An 18,024-nucleotide genomic window follows, 5' to 3' on the forward strand; every position below is an offset into this window, starting at 1 on the left:
TTGCCTGGTTCATTAAGTCCGGGCCGTGCATTTCCATAGTTTTCACTGCCACACATTTTTTGGGGGTATATAGATTAATGATGTCCAACATCTGGTGCTGTTGCAGCAAATGAGTCCTGTGTCTCCTCCTCCGTCCTCTCCCTCTTCGTCTCTCTCTGTCCAGTCGTCTCAGTGTTGAAGTGGCAGCTCTTTCATTCGAAGAACAGGAAATAAATAAGCGACCTAAATGTTCTCTTTTAAATATTGTTTAAGCACAGACTAATAATCTGACATTTCTGTTTTAATTTCATCCTTGATAGTAAACTATTGATCACCTTCCCTTCATCATCTCCCATTTACATCAACTCCATCAACGATCCATCTCTGTTTAAGCAATGCTTGACGCGACATCCAGATGAATGTGTGGCATATTACCCAGTAACTGAATATCCTGATGAAAATCATTTTTTATTGATTGCACTTGGATATCTCAGTGTCGCATGCTGTACTGTAAATCCTCTATGAGAGGATATAATTGGTTTATGTAACATCACAGCATCTAAACGTGTTTACCATAAAGCCTCGTCCGCCTCTCCAAGAAGAACTTTCTTTTGTGTCATTGTGAAAAGACACACACAGGTTGCCATAGAGTTACAAAAGCAGTTGAGTGTTATTGTTTAGTGGTGGATTGTGAAGGAGCTGCTCTCAAACGTCAGACATCAGGGTCTATACACACACTTTATAACACAATACCGCCACTCTTGCTTCGCCAGGTCTTTTCACTGCTCTTTTTTTTTAACAGGCACAGCTCTTTTCTTGTTTCCTGTCTGTCATCTTTCCCCATTCTGTCTTTCTCTCCCTCACTAACTTTCTTTCCTGTCCTCTACTGCCCCCTCTCATTCTCTCCATCACTCCCTCCACCTCAATCCTCAACCTTTTTCTCCTGCATCTCCTCTTTTTCTCCCCTCCTCTTTTATCTTTCCTGTCTTCTCCACTCTGCCGACTCTTTCCCTGTTAACCCCCTTTTTTTCTCCTCCTCTTCCTCTTTCTCTCCCCCGTCTCTTCTCTCTCTCAGATGCAGGATGCTATGGGCTATGAGCTGCCATGGGTCTATTTTGTCTCTCTCGTCATCTTCGGCTCCTTTTTCGTTCTCAATCTCGTTCTGGGGGTGTTGAGCGGGTAAGAGGTTATACTGTTGTCATGCGTGAATGTGTGTGTGTTGATTGTGATGTGGCTGTTCATATTGTTTTAGATAGAGACAAAGGTAAATGACTGTTTAACAAGACTCCCTTGATCAAACATCTTAAAGCCTCATAGTTCATATTTGAGAGTCCAGTGAACCAGAGAAGAGTGGACTCATGAGGAAAGAAATCTGCATGTATATATATATATATACACTAATCTTCAGAGTTGCTCAGTGCTACGAAAAAAGAAATGAAATGTAAATAAGAGCAGGGTGATGAGAGCAGCTCCACCTCAGTAGTTCAGAGGTAAGGGCAGAGCCACAAACCTCTGCAGTCGAGGAAAGATGAACTGACGATCACTGGACTGGGCAAAAATCTTCCGCTCACGCTCCTTTCTGTTCCACTCAATCAGTCCTTTGTCACAAGCTCAGAGAAACACACCACACACACACATACACACACACATACACACAAGAATCAGCAACAGACCTCGTGTCTATCTGCTATGTTCATGTCAGCCAACCACAAGGGGCTACATCCCGTCACTATCTATCTGTGATGGACAGGTGGACACACACACACACACACACACACACACACACACACACACACACACACACACACACATACACACTGACTTTCCAGACTTTTTAAATTTTTAACCAGCCCAGGTTAAATTACATGAACAAACAATTTTCTTTTTAGTGTGTTTGTAACTTTTTTTCAGTCAAGTGTGCTTACACACGTGTGTTAGTTTACATACATGTCTGTTTCTTGCAAATGAACATGTACAGTAGTGTATCTGCTCACACTGTTTACATCTGTTTATTTTGTATTTATATTTGTATAGTGGCATGTGAAGCCAGTGGCCTAGAGTGCAGTGTGTGTGTGTGTGTGTTTGTATGTGTTCTGCTTCAATAAATGCTGCTTTAGCAGGAGAGTTGGGTGCTGTTTTACCCCACTCTGCCAAGTCACGCTGTTTTAGTACAAGCACCACCCGGCCTGTAGGGACACACTGGGGTATAAATAATTCACCCCCCAGGTCAGCCATGGAGGTGGAATGCTAAAAAAAACTCACACAACAGGGAAAACACAACAGGCAAAAAAGGTTCTTCTGAGGACAGAGTACAGTCTGGAGGAAACATGGCATTAGAGACGGAAATTATGGGATAGAAGACTGCACTGAAGAGGAAATGAAACTTTTTTTAGGGATCCATGAAAACTTTAGTTTCCATAAATAACTTCGTCATCCATTTTAACAGTAATAAAAGTTGTAAGCAAACTGTTTGTTCTTAGAAAATTGGAATTGGCCATAAAGATTACAATCAGTTAATCTCAAATGAAAATGTAGAATAAACCATTTATGTTTTTTCATTATTGAATTAATATAAGTGCAAAGATATTAAGAGAGAACAATTTGAACCGTGACTAATGGGAGTCTTGGTGCGCAGTCTGTTAAAGTAACTAAACCGCTGTCTCTCCACAGTGGTAAAGTCTGAATTTGACCGTTTTGACTTCTGATTTCTAACCTTCTCTTTTCACAGAAATACATCCGCTCATATTTGTTTTGTTTATCGTGGGGTCATTCATAGTCTTCTGTCATGATCATCATTTGTAATATGGCTCCCAAATCAACCATTGCACGTCTTTCTTATTTTTCAAATCCATGTTAAATACAGCTGACTAAATAGATTGCCATGTGGCACACTGTGTGACTGATAAATACTATGAATGCACCGTAATCCCAGCAGGGATCCTACAGAAGCAAACGTTTCCATCTGCTGGGGACTTTCACTCAGGATCTAACTCCTTCGCTTGCTCCCTTCTTCCCTCCCTCCCCCCCTCTAACATCCTCCATTTGCTCCTTCCTCACTTTCAACCCTTCCCTCTCCATCAATCTCAACTTCTTTCTCCCCTCTCCATCTTTACTTCACATCCATCCTCCCCATTTCCTCTCTTCGGCCCTTCCCCTCCATTACTCCCTCTCCTAGGTGAATGATGCGGTAGATTACAGGTGGCCCTGGGTCTATTTTGTCACCTTAATCATCATCGGATCCTTCTTTGTGCTAAACTTGGTTCTGGGGGTGTTGAGCGGGTAAGGGCAGGGGCAAAGGTCAATTGAAACTAACTTCTTTTTCCTGCTTTCCTTTTGTTCTTGGAGAGCTTTGCTCAGAGGAGTTCTTCATGTCTTTATACTTCCTGTTTCTGGCAGTAGATGGTGTTAAAGTTTAACAAGAGCAAAGTATGTATAGAGATGTGTCGTAAACCAGCGCAGTTCGAGGACTTTTATTGAAACACAATATGTACTGGCACTTGATGCACAAGGAACACAACAACCTAAAAGCTGATATTCAAATTTAGTGATACTTGTGTGCAAAGTTCTTGGAGCTCGACCAATCCAGTTATTTTCAGTGTTCATTGATTTCTACTCGTTATTACATGTAGCTGACTGTAGTGAAATCGCACTGCAGCATCTGGCCTCAAGGCATTTCACCAGAACAGATGGTTATTCCCTCCAACTGAGACGTTTTTTGATATTGCTTCTCTAAACACAGCACTATAATGCTGTTCCCATAGAAAAGCACGATTACTATCATGAATTTCTCAACTCTGAACACTACTGGGATTGCTATCATCTCCATTTGAAGAGAAACATAGGCAAGCTGTATAAATTCAGACTCCCAGTGGGCACAGGCTAATATCACGCCAAATAAAAGCTGTGTTTGCAAACCACTGTGAAGATATCGACAAATACTTTACAGCTCGCGGTTGCGTTTCAGGTTTTAAAAATTCATTGTACCTTTGATTGAAAAACAATTTTTTTTCATCTCAACCTCGTTATGTTTATAGATATTGAACCTCTACAGTTTATTGCCCAACCACCAGCGGTTTATAAAGACAATTTATTGGAGTCATGTAGAATATCATGCTTATCCTCTTGATGCAGTCAACAGGTTTAGGAGAGTGAAGTGTCTCACCCCTGACTGACTGACCCGAATCTGACTCTTGACACCCAGCGAGATGTGACAGCAGCGTTGTGAGAAAAATAATAGAGGTCTGTCTGGTCCAAACAGCTTGGGGGGGTTTGGCTGTCTGACTGTTTGTCTGACTTCTGACTAATGATGCTGTCAACACAGTACACAGGCTGACCTTTTACCAACTGCTTTCTCCATGGTGTGTGTGTGGGTCTCAGATTGGCATAATAACTAATGGCTAAACAGAAAGAAGGAGAGCGACAAAGAGACAGAAGCGAAGTGTGCGAGAGTGACTACATTTGTCTGGATGTGATGTTGTGTGTAAATAGAAAGTTGAAGGAAGGAGGGCGGACGGAAAGACACAAAGAGAAGAAGGAGCAGGAAGTGGAGAAAAAAGAATTCAAAGATGATTTACGTCAGACAAATGAGACAATCAGAACAGGAAAAAGTGAGTGTGCCGCACTCACACACACACAAACACACACATACATACATTATGTACGCACATTGACACACGGATCAATATGATTGGATGTCCTGCTAATGTTCTGACAAGCGAGACAAAAGCAGTTTGTCCTAATGCTCATTGATCTGGTTTTATGTGTGTGTGTGTGTGTGTGTGTGTGTGTAGTTAGTACAGTAGGTGTGACCAGTGAGGTTCCATCATTCCTCATTGACACACAAACATACAGTACACACACACTCGTGTCTTCCAGCCTATAGACTGTACAATGGAAACAGCAGTGTCATTATGGAGCCTGTTGATTTTTAAAACACAGTCAATTTAACATTGTACACAGTCTCCCTTGTGTTTAATTTAAGTGTACACAGTGATTGCATAATATCAGCTGGAGAATATTCACTCAGACTAAACTTTAGTTTCATAAACTTTTTCCATAGCTGCTGCAGAAGTCCTAATTAAATGCATGTGGATAACAAGGCTGCAGTGTCCAAAAGCCTCTCAGATGCTGTCATCCAAATAATTCATTACTTTTTTTTTGATCAAACTGTATCTTTGGCTCAAGCATGATTTTGACCTCCTTCCTAAACCTTTCTTCCATCCTGACACCTGGAAGTTATTTCACCAGGTTTCGTCATAATATTTCACATTTTCCAAACATTGATTTTGGTTTTCTTAAATTATTTTTCTCCACATCCACTTTGTGCACATCATCCACATAATCCCAAGAATTATGAGCTATTCACAAGAAGAAACTGTGGACATTAAACATGGTAAACGTTAAAGTGAATTCTATGTTACGTCCTTTAATCTAAAAACCATCCACCGGAATAACTTTGAACATTGTTTGAAGGGAGAGCCGAGGCAGAAAATAAAGCCCTCAGTTTACCTGTTAGCTCCTTTCTGACGTATGGCCGGAGCTCCTGGGTAGTGACCGAAAGAATGAGACGGCAGACAAAAGGTGAGGAGCTCAGTGAAGCAGTTCTGACCTCAGCGCAGAGCCACTTCTCCTTCAATTTGACAGGAGCAGGGCTGAGGTGGTGCAGCCGGGGTGCAGCTGGTTGTAGCCTCCCTCTGGGGTTTGTACCCAGCACACTGCATGTGGAGGAAGGTGCTGGCTACACACTGCAGGAACTCCATCTCCCAGCAGGCCCGGGTTCACCTGGGGCCCTGTTGACTTGGGGACAGCGACAGAGCAGATGATAAACTTCAAATAATTTTTAAACTTGTGGTTGTACAATGGAAAAAATTAGAGCAGCTAAGGTGTTATTTTACATTTTTATTTCAGTTTTGTAGTTTGTTTTCCTCTTTGTCAGTGTTGATTTTAGACAGAGATGGACAGAGTACTCGACCCCAGTACTTGAGTAAGAGTACAAATACTACTGGTCAAAATTCACTCTGTTACAAGTAAAAGTAGCTCAGTCGACATGTTACTCGAGTAAGGGTAAAAAAGTACTTGCTTTTAAAGGTACTTAAGTATCCCAAAGTACATGCTTTTAAATTTACTTTAAGTAAGAGTAAATAGTAAATTTCTTATTTTTCTCATCAATGAATTACTATATTTTTTTCTAAATGAATGTAAGGACCTTTTAACTCTTGTTTCTGAGAATTAACTTTTTGAAACCACCTGCACTGATGTGCTGCTTTTAGGGGTTAGGGTTTCCTTCTTTGACAAACACAGCTTGTGTCCAATAGTATTTTAGAAAAAAAAAAGAGCAGACCTGAAAGTAACGAGTACTTTTCAGCCTTCCTAGAAATTAACTCGAGTAAAAGAAAAAATATTTGTCTCGGAAATGTATTCAAGTAAGAGTAATAAGTACCAAAGAAATCTAATACTCAAGTAAAGTACAAATCCTCTGGATATGTACTCAAGTACACTACTCAAGTAAATTTACTCTGTTACTGTCCACCACTGATTTTAGATAAGATGCATCCCACCTGAGCTGAAAGGTGACCCACCACCATCACTAATAACACTGGTGGTGCAGTGGACTAGCTGTTTGTGGGATAGCTTTCTGTAAATGACGTTTCTTTACTTATTCACTGTATAAGTCAGTCAGTTGGGGGTGACACAATTCACATTCCCACAAATGCACTGTGCTTAATGATTAGAACTCGACTATATCAATTCAGGTGGTTTGTGCAAAGCAAACACCGGGAACAAATTGCAGACAAATAGATTAGTAAATAGTACAGTGTAGCCCATTGTATTGGGATTTGATGTAATCCAATAACCGCCGCTGCAGCTCCTTTCACATTGTGTGTTTGTATGAAAGCTTTCTGGTGTTTTTATGAGGAAATTACAATTTTAATCAACACAGAAACAGAAGTGATTGAACTGCATTGATCTATTGGAACTGGATTGTCAGTCTGGATCTGTTTTCATCTGTATTTGCACACTAACATCTTCTTGGCAGAGCTTTTCTCTTTTCCCCTCACATGTGTTTCTCTCTTTAGCAGGTTTTCCATCCTTCCTGTTCTGAAGTGTAATACTCTGTATTAACAGTTTCGTCACATGATATATTTTGTGAAACCTACAGTCTAGATTTTCAGATTCTTTTTCTCCCTCCTCTGTCTCTTGTCTGTGTCTTTCCTTCCCTCCAATTCCCCCCTTCCCCCCTCCCCAATCTCTCCATCCTGATCTCCTCCTCTCAGAGAGTTTTCCAAGGAGAGGGAGAAGGCCAAGGCCCGGGGGGACTTCCAGAAACTCAGAGAAAAACAGCAACTAGAGGAGGACCTCAAGGTACAGTAGGCTGCTGTGTTTGAGGATGTGACAGTCTTAACCTGCCACTATATACAGTACGATATATTACAATCAGGCTCTCAGAAAGGAGATTAAAACTAATTCTGGCTCTAATGCATCTTTGAATAGTGTGTCACTGTAACAAATTCAAACAAGGCCATAAGATGTGCAGTGTGAGATAAGAAGCAAGACAACATCTTAAATGGCTTTGTTAAATGTTGAACATCTTTTACTGCTAACATGGAGAAAGGCCAATAGAGAAAAAACATCAGTATAAGGGAAGTGAACATGGAAAGCAAAGCAAATGTTATGTATTGAGCCCTTTTTAAAGATATGTGCTATAAAGATGGAATGAAAGAGGACCGGAAAGAGAAAATGTTTTAAAATCATTTTAAGATATTTTGATTTTGTCCGTCTTCTTGTCATGATATATATGTGTGTGATTACAGGGCTATTTAGACTGGATCACTCAGGCTGAAGACATTGACCCAGAGAATGAAGAGGAGGGCATGGACGATGACAAACCTAGAAACCGTGAGTTTCTGTGTGTGTGTTTTAACAGTAAAAGAGGCCAAGATGCAGCAATGATCTCACTGTTTACTGTAGTTTGCCCTTAGGGTGAGTATGTGTATATACACATACACACACATGTGTTTTATGATTCGATGTGTTGGTCAGAACTCTCTGTATTTACTGTAGGATGCAGGACGTTTTGTGGGAAAGGCAGGGTGTGATGATGGTGTTTATATCTGAGGATATTTATTTTTTGTGTGTTGTGAGGATAACTGTGGATGTGTGTGGGCGTACATCTGTTTGTGTCTGTAAGTAGTGAGCTCACCGCTGTCTCCTTCACATGGTGGTGGCTCCCAGTCAGTGAATGAACGACTGACTTATTGACAGAGTGACTGACTGACAGACTGAGAGGATGCTAATATTGTCTGCCTTGCTTTGCCTGAGAATCCTCCTGAGGTTTAAAACCTGTTTGGATATTAGTAGAATGTGTCAGACTGCAGCTAATAGCCTCCGGGCACACACAATACAAACATGCACAGTTGCACACACTCGTGCAAGCTCATATATACACACACACAGATATTGCAGGTATACACTCTGACAGAGATCTACACACATAAATTAACACCCTGTCTCTATCCACAATGCCTGCAGAGAGGCAGCCACATGTGACATTTCTCCCCAGGTGTGAGCTACATTTCCCAGGGAGGGGGAGTAGAGCGCTGGCCTCTTTTAACCTGGAGGCTGGATTTCACAGATGATAAATAAACTTGAGAGAGGGACGGCGATGAAGAGAGGCAGGGATTTGGCAAAAGAAAAAAAGGGTGTGCATACTATTTTTGTGCATGTACTGTTCAGTATGTACAGAATGTACTGTGAACAATTTTGGAAAAAAGTTTGGTGCTCAGCTCAGTGATAAATGAATGAATAATGAAGACAAAATATGCAGAGGCGCAGCAATCATTCTGCATATATTCTGCACACAGGACGCTCATCTCTTGCAAAGCGCGGTACTGGCTCATTCTGCAAAACGCTCATGATTGCCAAGGAGGGGGAGACGGAAAGAAGGAAAATGATACTCTAATCTTTCAGTGAATCTCAAGAAATTAACTTGGTCAAATGAGCAATGACCTAATTTACAGGAGAATAAGGCAGAACACCCCTGTGGCTAATCCATAACAAATCTACTTGTTTTCACCTGTTAACATTGAACTCCCTCGGGCTAATCAGTGTGGAAAAAACACATTAGCAGTGTCTGAGGTACTTGCACATTAACAAACAAACAAACAAATACAGTATGTGGCCCCCCCATTTGGGCCAATTTGGAAAATGTCACATTAGAATATTGCATTGCTTCTTTCCCCGCAAGCCTCACAATATCTGTATCACTGCTGTTATGTGCAAGATGCAGACAAAGCCCAGGTGGAGTATGTAAGTGTTTCATCCTGTCTGGAGTGATAGAAGCAAATACATTTACAATGGACTGGATCTTGCACCTGACTGATACCTCTTATCAGTCCATTGCTTTTACCAAACGGTGTAACCTAAGAGCCATTAGATTTCAATGATCTGACAAAATGATTGATCTATATGATCCAAAGTTCTCTGTCACACAGATGAATCATCCCCCTTTTGTTTGTGAAGGTGGAATATCAAGTCGCCTGCTCTTTCTCTCTTTCTCGCTCTCCCTCCCTCTCACCTGGATGAATGGATCCTCCTCTGGGAAGATGAATGAGGGCAGTTTGTCCCTGCTGCCCAGGACATTTTGCATAGACACACACACATACACACATACATACATACATACTGTACATACGCATGCCCTATGAAGAGACTGGAGACTTGGAGAATAGAGGAGAGGATAGCAGAGAATTGGTGGGAAAAATAGATGTTGAGATACAGAGACGGGGAGATAGAAATAGAGTGCGTGTGTATGTGTGTGTGCGTGTGTGTACGTATATGTGATACAGAGATAGAGAGGATAACTGGGACAGGGAACAGATGGGATTTCACATCATGAACAAGTCTCACCAGTGACCACACACTCGTACAGAGACCACACACACGTTTCTCCACATCTATCCATCACACTGTCTTTGCGTGAAAAGCTACAGGGGCGTAATATCGATGTATGATGAGAATAGTGCGCTCATATGAAGATAAATTGTTTTAGTATTTGTGTGTGTTTTTTTGGTGACAGAGAGTGGTGGTATTGATTTTCTGATTTTAGGTAACTGTGTGTGTGTGTGTGCGTGCTAGGGGCTTCTAAATATGGTGGTTTTCATTTATGAGCTAACACTCATGACTTGGACATTTACACATGCAGGCACTCGCACTCCAATGTGATGATATATGATGTGATGCAAAAGGTGCGGTGGTTCATTATTTATTCATGTATATCTATCATATGACGTGTTACCTCTCAACATTTGTATGTGTTTCCTGTCACCCCAGGGGGAACACTGTATGTATGTGTGTGTGTGTGCGCGTGTGTCTTGCATGCTCTCACCCTCTGCCATCTTGTTCTTGCATGCTGTCGTCTTGTTTTGGCGTCCTGCCACTGCCGTCTGCGGTGGTAGGAGTGTCTCCGGCCCACCTGGGTAAGAAGACCAGTAAGCTTGCCTGGTTCAGTCACTCTACTGACTCTCAGGACGGTATGTGTGCGTCTTTTGCGTGTCTGTGATAAGTGTTCCTGTGAGTGTGTGTGTTTCCGTCGTATTTGGGCATGTTGCTTACACTGCGATCTTCTGGAGCATATTGGATGGTTTAATACCCCATCCATCCTGGGAATGAACGCCCCCCCAGGACCTCCCAAGAGGATCTGGAGGATGTGGCTGTGGAGAAAGAACTCAGGGATCAAGGACAAGACAAAAATCTTTAGTCATTATTAAAACATTCAGTGTTTCGGCGAAGACAATTTCATCGTCCGCTGCATGGTGCCAAGTCTCCGTCAGTATACAGTTGAAGTGTTGCTTGCATTTGGCTGCTACTCTTCTATTCAACAGATTAAATACTTCTCATTTAGAAGTATCAACATACGTTTTACCATTCTGTTGGATGGGAGAAAATATTCAGTTAATTTTTTTATTTTTATCTGTCTCTGCCATTGAAACTGTACTCTTCCGCCTTTTGACATGATATACAGTACATGTGCATTTGCCTTAAGCATTAAAAAGAAAATCCAGAAGAAGCAGAACGTTATTGCCTTTGGCTTTCATCAAGGTCATCAAACATCTGCTATAGAAAGTATATTTAAATATATAAAATGTATTAACACTAGCAGCATGGCTCTACAGTGTGTGGAGTGCCTCCTGTGTTTGGTGTCAGGTTATTGTGAGAGCTGTAAGAAATAAAACTATAAGTTGTCATCATTCGCTTGTCAAATTCGCTCCTGCAGCTTCAGTGAAGCTTAAATGATTCTTGTGCAGCGGTTGATTCATTTAGATGGATATTCTTGTGATTTTATATTTACTGTATGAGTGTGTTGGTCTTGGTGTTTGTGTGTCGTATTTTTGCTGGACTTCATGCTTCATATGTGGTGTGCGTGTGTGTGTTTGTTTTTTTTCTTCATTCTGCTCCTGTACAAAGGGATTCATGAAAGACTACTACAAGTTCTATCTGCAGTATGACGTGGTTGCGCAATCACATCTGAATCACTGCAGAAATGAGCAGAATTCAACAATAGAGTGATCCCAGTGTGGAGGAGGATGCTGATGAATGTCCACGCTCACAGTGATGGAAAGAGTGTAAAAGGATGGGGGTGAAACCATGCTTGTGTTTGCCGAGAGGAAGGTTAATAGTTAGGTAAACGTTGACATCCTAAAATATAAAGATTAGGACTCCTCCCAGTGGCGGTACTCTATCTTTCACTCTGTCTCTCTTCCTGTCCTGTAATTTCATTTTCATGCCTCTGTAGTGCTGGAGACATCATATTTTGGGGTCATCCATCCATCTGTCCCATTCTCATCAGCACGATAGTTTTCATGATAGAACTCAACTTGTTAGATTTCGATGGCCAAAGGTCAAGATCACAAGGACCTCACGAAAAAGGATTGTCGTGTGGTTAACACAAGTTCTCAGGAGTTTTATTCTGAAGTGTTTGTAGCTGTGTTGGTTTGTGCGGGTGTTTTGATTAGTTGTTGTGTAACTTAATCCTGACTGTTCGGTTTCAAGCTGTTCATGATTGGTTGATTTTTATCTGTAACGTATTGGTTTGTGATGCTGTTTCCAGTGGACAGTATCACAGAGCTGTGCTAGAGGGAGAAAGTTCTTCTTTAGTACGTAATTATGTCGGTGTCTGATTTTTATTGTGTTCAGTCAGATATTATGAACCAGAACAAGTCCATACCTTGATAAAAACGTAATGCTTGTGTGTTGGTGGTAGCCAGGGCCAGGGGCGTTATGTTTTCAGGTTGTCTACTGGTCTGACCTTCCTTTCATTGTTGTTTCGAACACAATATTTCAGCAATGCTTTGAGAGAATTTCTTCTTCTATTTGGCAGAAACATTCGCTTGGACAGATTCAATTTTGATGATCAAAGGTCACTGTAAACACACAAAACAGTCATAACGGTTTCACACAGCATCAGGCATACCAGGTACATACAACCACAACACTGTAACTCTAGTTTCCTCGGAGGGTGAGACGTTCTGGCTGAAATTTGGGGATGAAAGGGAGATTAAAAGACTGAAGACTGAAAAAAAACTGAAACTGCAGGTACAGCTGGAGCAATGAAGAGAGCTATGACTGTAAAGCAGAAGCAATCGTGTTTCTTCCACAACAGGTTGTCTATAGTATAGGAACAAGTATGAGTCCATGTGATAATTTGTGTTTTCCAGTTTGTGTATTTCAGCATTTTGTGCTGACTGAGAGTGCCTATTCATTTGTGCCCATCTGTGTGTGTGTTCGTCTTGCTGAGCCGTGCTCTCTATCCCCAGGTAAGAGTCATCGTTTTCAGTCTCTACGTGGAGCTGTGAAGAAAAATGCGGCTTTCCTTCGTAAGGCGTGTGCGTCTGTCTGCATGGTCCAGCACTAGTTTAAGACATACTGGGAACCCGACCCTAGATATGCAAGCAGACTGCAGCCTCTCTCCTCCTTTCCGCCCCAATCTACCCCAATACCTCTCCTCTTCTCTCTTCTCCTCTCCTTTCCTTCTCCCTCTGTCCCTTCTCTACACTTCTCCTCCCCCTGCACTGGAATAAGCATCTTTTTTCTGCCCCCTCCAGAGCTTTTGAGCTTAAGTGGACCGTGGCTGCCTCTCAATACTGTAAAAATGGTTCATTCTTGTTGTCTTCCTCACCCCATTCTGTAGACTTACTATTGTCCAATAATATAAAATAAAGGCCATGCATACAGTATTAATAATCTCTCTCATCGGAGACAGAGAATGGAGACACCAGTTACTCTCCCCACTGCTGTTTTGCATGTCTTCATTGTATTTACAGTGTTTCATGGCTTTCAACTTTAAATTATGCATAACTGAACTGGCAAGGACTTCCAGCACTAAATATAGGAGAGGAAATAAGGAGAGGAAACAACGTTACTGTTTTGAGATGAAGCCACTTTTCTCCTTCATAGGTCCATAGGAAAGGAAACGTTCGCATCTGCCTGACTTGTCTGAAAGAACAATAAGAGGACAATGTCATCACAGGAGACAGAGACTGTAGTGGAGTTAAATATGACAACTAAAACTTATGTAATATTTGTGATGTCATAGTCCTCTCCTTGTTGTTTCAGCTTCCTTTCCCGTAAACCCCCCTGAATGGTTGCTAGCCACGCTAGCTATGATAATAAAAGTTTATAGAAAAAAAAACTTTTAATAACTTTTATCTTGAGCTTATTGTTATCTTCACCAGGCACTTGCCACACTGTTGAGTAGAAATGTAAAGTTGGTCTTCTTTTGAAAAGTGCTTTGTACTGATAGCTTTGATGCTAACAGGTTTTAGCTGTAAATTTAATGTGACAAATGCCTTGTGAAGAAAACAGGACAAAATAAAATAAAAAAACGACAGAGAAAAAAAAAAAAAAACTAATTCAAAATTTCCCAGCAGGCACGCAGCTGGCCACCAACGTCAGCAGATGATATTTGGTTGAATGTAGGTTGCTAGTGAACAAAATTTGTATGTCAAGACGTCTAATGTCAAATTCAACTATGACAACATCTGATGTTGATATTTTGTTGTGTTGTTCGGTAACTAGAAATCTAGTGCCTTCAAAATGTCTCACCAGTGCTGACATACAGTAGAATGACAACATAACATTTGTCACCCATGGAGATAAAACATCTGCTAAACATCAGCAAAATGTCATGTACTGTAAACATCGCAATGTCAGAAAGTTTCGTTTTTCTTCAGCTTTCATCAGCTAAAATGTAAGGTCTGTCTGACGTTACGTTAACATCTGCTGCCTGCTGGGCAAAAACTTTTAACAATGAATTTATGGTCATTTTGTGTTTGGGGTTTGGTGTTGGGCATTTTGACCGAGGTATCTGGAAGAGACTTCTGGAGATGATGGTATGGATAATAAATATCTGACTTAAGCCCTGGTTTAGTAGATAGACTGACCCAAAACAGATCTGTGCACAAGGACACACACACACACACATACACACATCTTTCTCTCTACTCCAGTGAGTAACTCTATCGCCATTAAGTTTTTTGGAGATTGCTTACTTTTAGAGACAGTGTTGTTGTTTAATGTTTTAACACATTTCAACATTGTTAAGAATGAATGAATCCCTCTTTCTGCTGACAAAGTGTGACCCTTACCGGTTTTCTATCATTCTCTTCCTCCCTGCTGCCATTTCTCCCTCGCTTTTCCTCCATCTCCTTCCGTCTCTCCGTGTCTCTGGTCTTTTGGGTTTTACTCTAACAATAGGTATTAAACTAGTTCAGAGCTCCATTGAGGAGAAGGCACAAGGCTGGTTTTATATTTGAAATGCCTTGGCCTCAGGAGAGACCGGAGGGGCCGTTGAGTGCTTTTAACTAAGAGGCACAGCAGCAGGTGACACAATGTCGATGTGAGGGAACACACAGCTGCAGACGCCTTAATGTTAACACACACACATCATCCTGATCTCCACTACACTGAATTCATCCATCACCTGCCAAGTGTCAAAGTGTCACCGGACTCGCACACTGTTCCCTCTCAGTTGCTTATGTTATCTAAGTGCTCACATGCCGGCTCAAGTTTCATCAATGGTGTTAAATTTAGTGGAAATCATAACTCATGAATTTGCAGGAAGTTTCTTTTTGAATCTGGGGTGGACCACAAAAAATATGAGAATGCTGTATTGTAATTGTGACTGACTGATTCCCCCTTTTAACGTTGGGTGACCATGTGCATGCTGAGAGACACTTTTGCTCGCTTTTCCTTGCTTTCCTTGATTTGTTTGACCCAGCATCATCTTTATTTAAAGTCATATAACTTGTATCAACTGTACATTTGATCTTTTTATATTTCTTTCTAACTTTTTTTTTCTTAATTTTGCCATTCCTAGATCTCTGAATCTACATGAAACACTTAAAAATCACAGTAGGAATGCATCAGGGCCAGTGCCAGGGTTGGAGAATTACATTACATTTCCAGACTAGCTCTGTGTTTTCAGTTTCATCTTTGGGGGAATATGTTTAACTCTTCCAACTTTGTCAGTAAGTAAAAGAAGATGTTTCGAGTTTCAGGGCAAATCCCCTCTCATGTTTCCTGGTTTCATTCTAACAGCTGGTTTGTAACAGGTTTTTTTTTTTGTTTCCAACATTGGATATCTTATTTTAACACGAGAGACATTGAGATTCATGTGCAGTACCTGACTCTGGTGTTACAATAAGTGTTTGAGGTGACAGTGAAGGGAGCACAGCTCATTCCCGCAGGCAGGCAAAGACTGACAGAAGCAATAAAAAGCAATGTATCACTTCATATCAGTCTCTCAGCCAACCATCCCCACATTCACCCCTTGTCTTCCTCTCTATCCATACCTCCCTCTATGCATCCATCATTCCCTCCTGCTGTTCCCCCGTTTTTCAGTCCATTTTCCCTCCTTTTCCACTTTAACACTTTTCCATCCTTAACTGACACTTAATATTACTCCTGTCCTTCCTCCGCAGCAGCCTCTACCTCCATCTTCCCGCTCTTCATCCTGCCATCCTTACGCATCATTACACTTGTCTTTAAATAAGGACAAAGTGACACATTTGCAGCCTCCTTGTGACTTTATAAAGAAAGAAAGATCAGGCTCAGCAACCATAATACCTGTTTACACATCTGAAAAAAAGATCTTTAGAGCATGGAGATGATTTTCAGATGTGTGTGTTGACATAAATGATGCCAGAATTAAAGTTACTAGACTGAATAGAGAAGAAATTAATAACATTTGAAGACCTAAAGACTGAAATCTACATCATGGTTTTGCTTTCAGTATCAAAAGGGTTTTGTTTAGATTTAGTTCACCCATTGTTTAGGTATTCCTCATCTTAGGAGTTGAAACCCATCCTAATAACTGTTGCAGAGGTTGCGTCTCAGGATCCATAACGGGTAAATATTGCTAGTGTGGCAACTTGGTGGGTAATTACTTTAGGTGCAAAATTTGGGAATGGCTTCACTGACTCAAGGGTATGAGTTTAACAGTGGGGTTTAATTAGTCGGATCGGACAGTGCTGACTTGTGAATCCCTACATGTCCACAGCATCTTTTAATTAGTGTGTATATTGGGGAAAATTATAATTTCATAAGCGATCCAGACAGTATATACAGTCCCTCCAGAAAACTGGACTCACTTTGTAGCAATCAAGTGTGTATGTACCTGTAGGTGCTTGATAATTTGTCCACAACATCATGAGTTCAAGGTTTAGAAAGAACAAGTTCCACAAAAAGAAGCAGCACTAGGCTTGTAGGATGTACAAGCCATTTCTCTGTCCTGTTAATTCATCTCTCTCTTTGTTTCTTCTTCCTTCCTCCTCTCTACATCTGTCGTCTTTTTCTCTGCCTCTGCTCCTTTCTGTCTCTCAGTGAGCATGCCAGCCAGTGAGAATGAATCAGTCAACACAGACAACGCCCCCGGGGGAGATGTGGAGGGGGAAACCTGCTGCACCCGGCTAGCGTAAGTACCTCTCTCTCTCCTTCTCTCTCTCACACACACACTTCTTCTCCTCCCTCTTTCCCTCAGCTCTCCTCAGTCACCTTCTGCCAAGCCCAAGGATGAACTCTATCGTGCATCTTTCCTGTGTTAGCCACAGTACAAGTGGCTCAGCCTCCCTCTATCCCTCACTGATCTCACTAAGCCCGACCTCTGTCTCACCAAACTCGCTGAGGTCCAGAGAAATTCATGCACCAACATTTTTTTTTAAAGAGGGAAGCAGAGAACAGTAACAGCGGGTTGTCATCATACTACAAAACTGTTGAATTTTTAATAGAAAGAACTTGGGTGAATCTGAAGAGACAGCTGCTCCCAGAGGTGCTCATTTTCATTTTCAAAGCCAATGAAAGGACTTTTATTTTTCCTCAAAAATGCGTGACCTGAATGAGACTGTAGGTCAGACCAAGACGGGGCCGTAGTAGTGGAGCAGCCCCCTTTATTTGCTTTTGTCTTATACTACAACAAAATCATGATTATTGATCTTTTTAAACAATAAAAATATCTGGTGTTGCTTGTTTAGTACCTAGGACTGCAGGACTGCTGTTTCCTGAAGGCATCCCATGTTAACAGAGTAGGAAATTAGAAAGGAGCCCATCAGGAGGGCAAAGTGCTTGTCCAATCATGTGGTACAAGGAAATTCCAGATGTCACTTGGGATCTACCAAAATGTAGAAAAGCAGGACATCTACATCTCATCTAATAGTAATTCCACTTCCTGTCTCTCCCTCTTTTCCTGCTCTCTCCCTCCTTCATGTGTTTTCTGGCGAAGTGCTTTCCTCCTCCCCAGTGGGAAGCTCGTGAACAGCTGACTCACTCGCTCTCCTTTCATTTTTTTTCTCTTTACATTATTCAAACAAGTGCGTTGCTTTCTTTCTTAGACACGAGGCCGCGCAGGAGCCGTGACCCCAGCGGGGGCCCACTTCAGCGCACACCACCCAAACACACCTACATACAAAACCGTGCATCACTTGTGTTGAGTGAAGAAGAATAGAGCCGGGTAGAATAGAGAACGGCACAATGTAAAATGGACAATTTAGAGGT

General features: G+C 41.5%; 1 protein-coding gene across 31 annotated transcripts in view; it reads left to right on the plus strand.

Moving 5' to 3' along the window:
- The window catches only part of cacna1c (calcium channel, voltage-dependent, L type, alpha 1C subunit), a 188,444-nt gene that overhangs the window by 126,080 nt on the left and 44,340 nt on the right, over window positions 1-18,024 (plus strand). For 20 of the 31 annotated variants that reach the window (XM_085769171.1, XM_085769175.1, XM_085769173.1 and 17 more), the window contains exons 8-12: window positions 1,055-1,158; window positions 7,254-7,341; window positions 7,791-7,875; window positions 12,792-12,860; window positions 16,858-16,948. In XM_085769171.1, the coding sequence (XP_085625297.1) occupies window positions 1,055-1,158; window positions 7,254-7,341; window positions 7,791-7,875; window positions 12,792-12,860; window positions 16,858-16,948 (437 nt within the window). Of the gene's footprint in view, window positions 1-1,054; window positions 1,159-3,154; window positions 3,259-7,253; window positions 7,342-7,790; window positions 7,876-10,139; window positions 10,509-12,791; window positions 12,861-16,857; window positions 16,949-18,024 lie in introns of those variants that run through there. The other 11 variants (XM_085769182.1, XM_085769188.1, XM_085769189.1 and 8 more) reach the window with 5 other exon arrangements.

The sequence above is a fragment of the Trachurus japonicus genome, chromosome 23 (assembly GCF_045865225.1).
Source record: "Trachurus japonicus isolate A0001 chromosome 23, Traja_1.0".
In the NCBI taxonomy this organism is placed as follows: domain Eukaryota; kingdom Metazoa; phylum Chordata; class Actinopteri; order Carangiformes; family Carangidae; genus Trachurus; species Trachurus japonicus.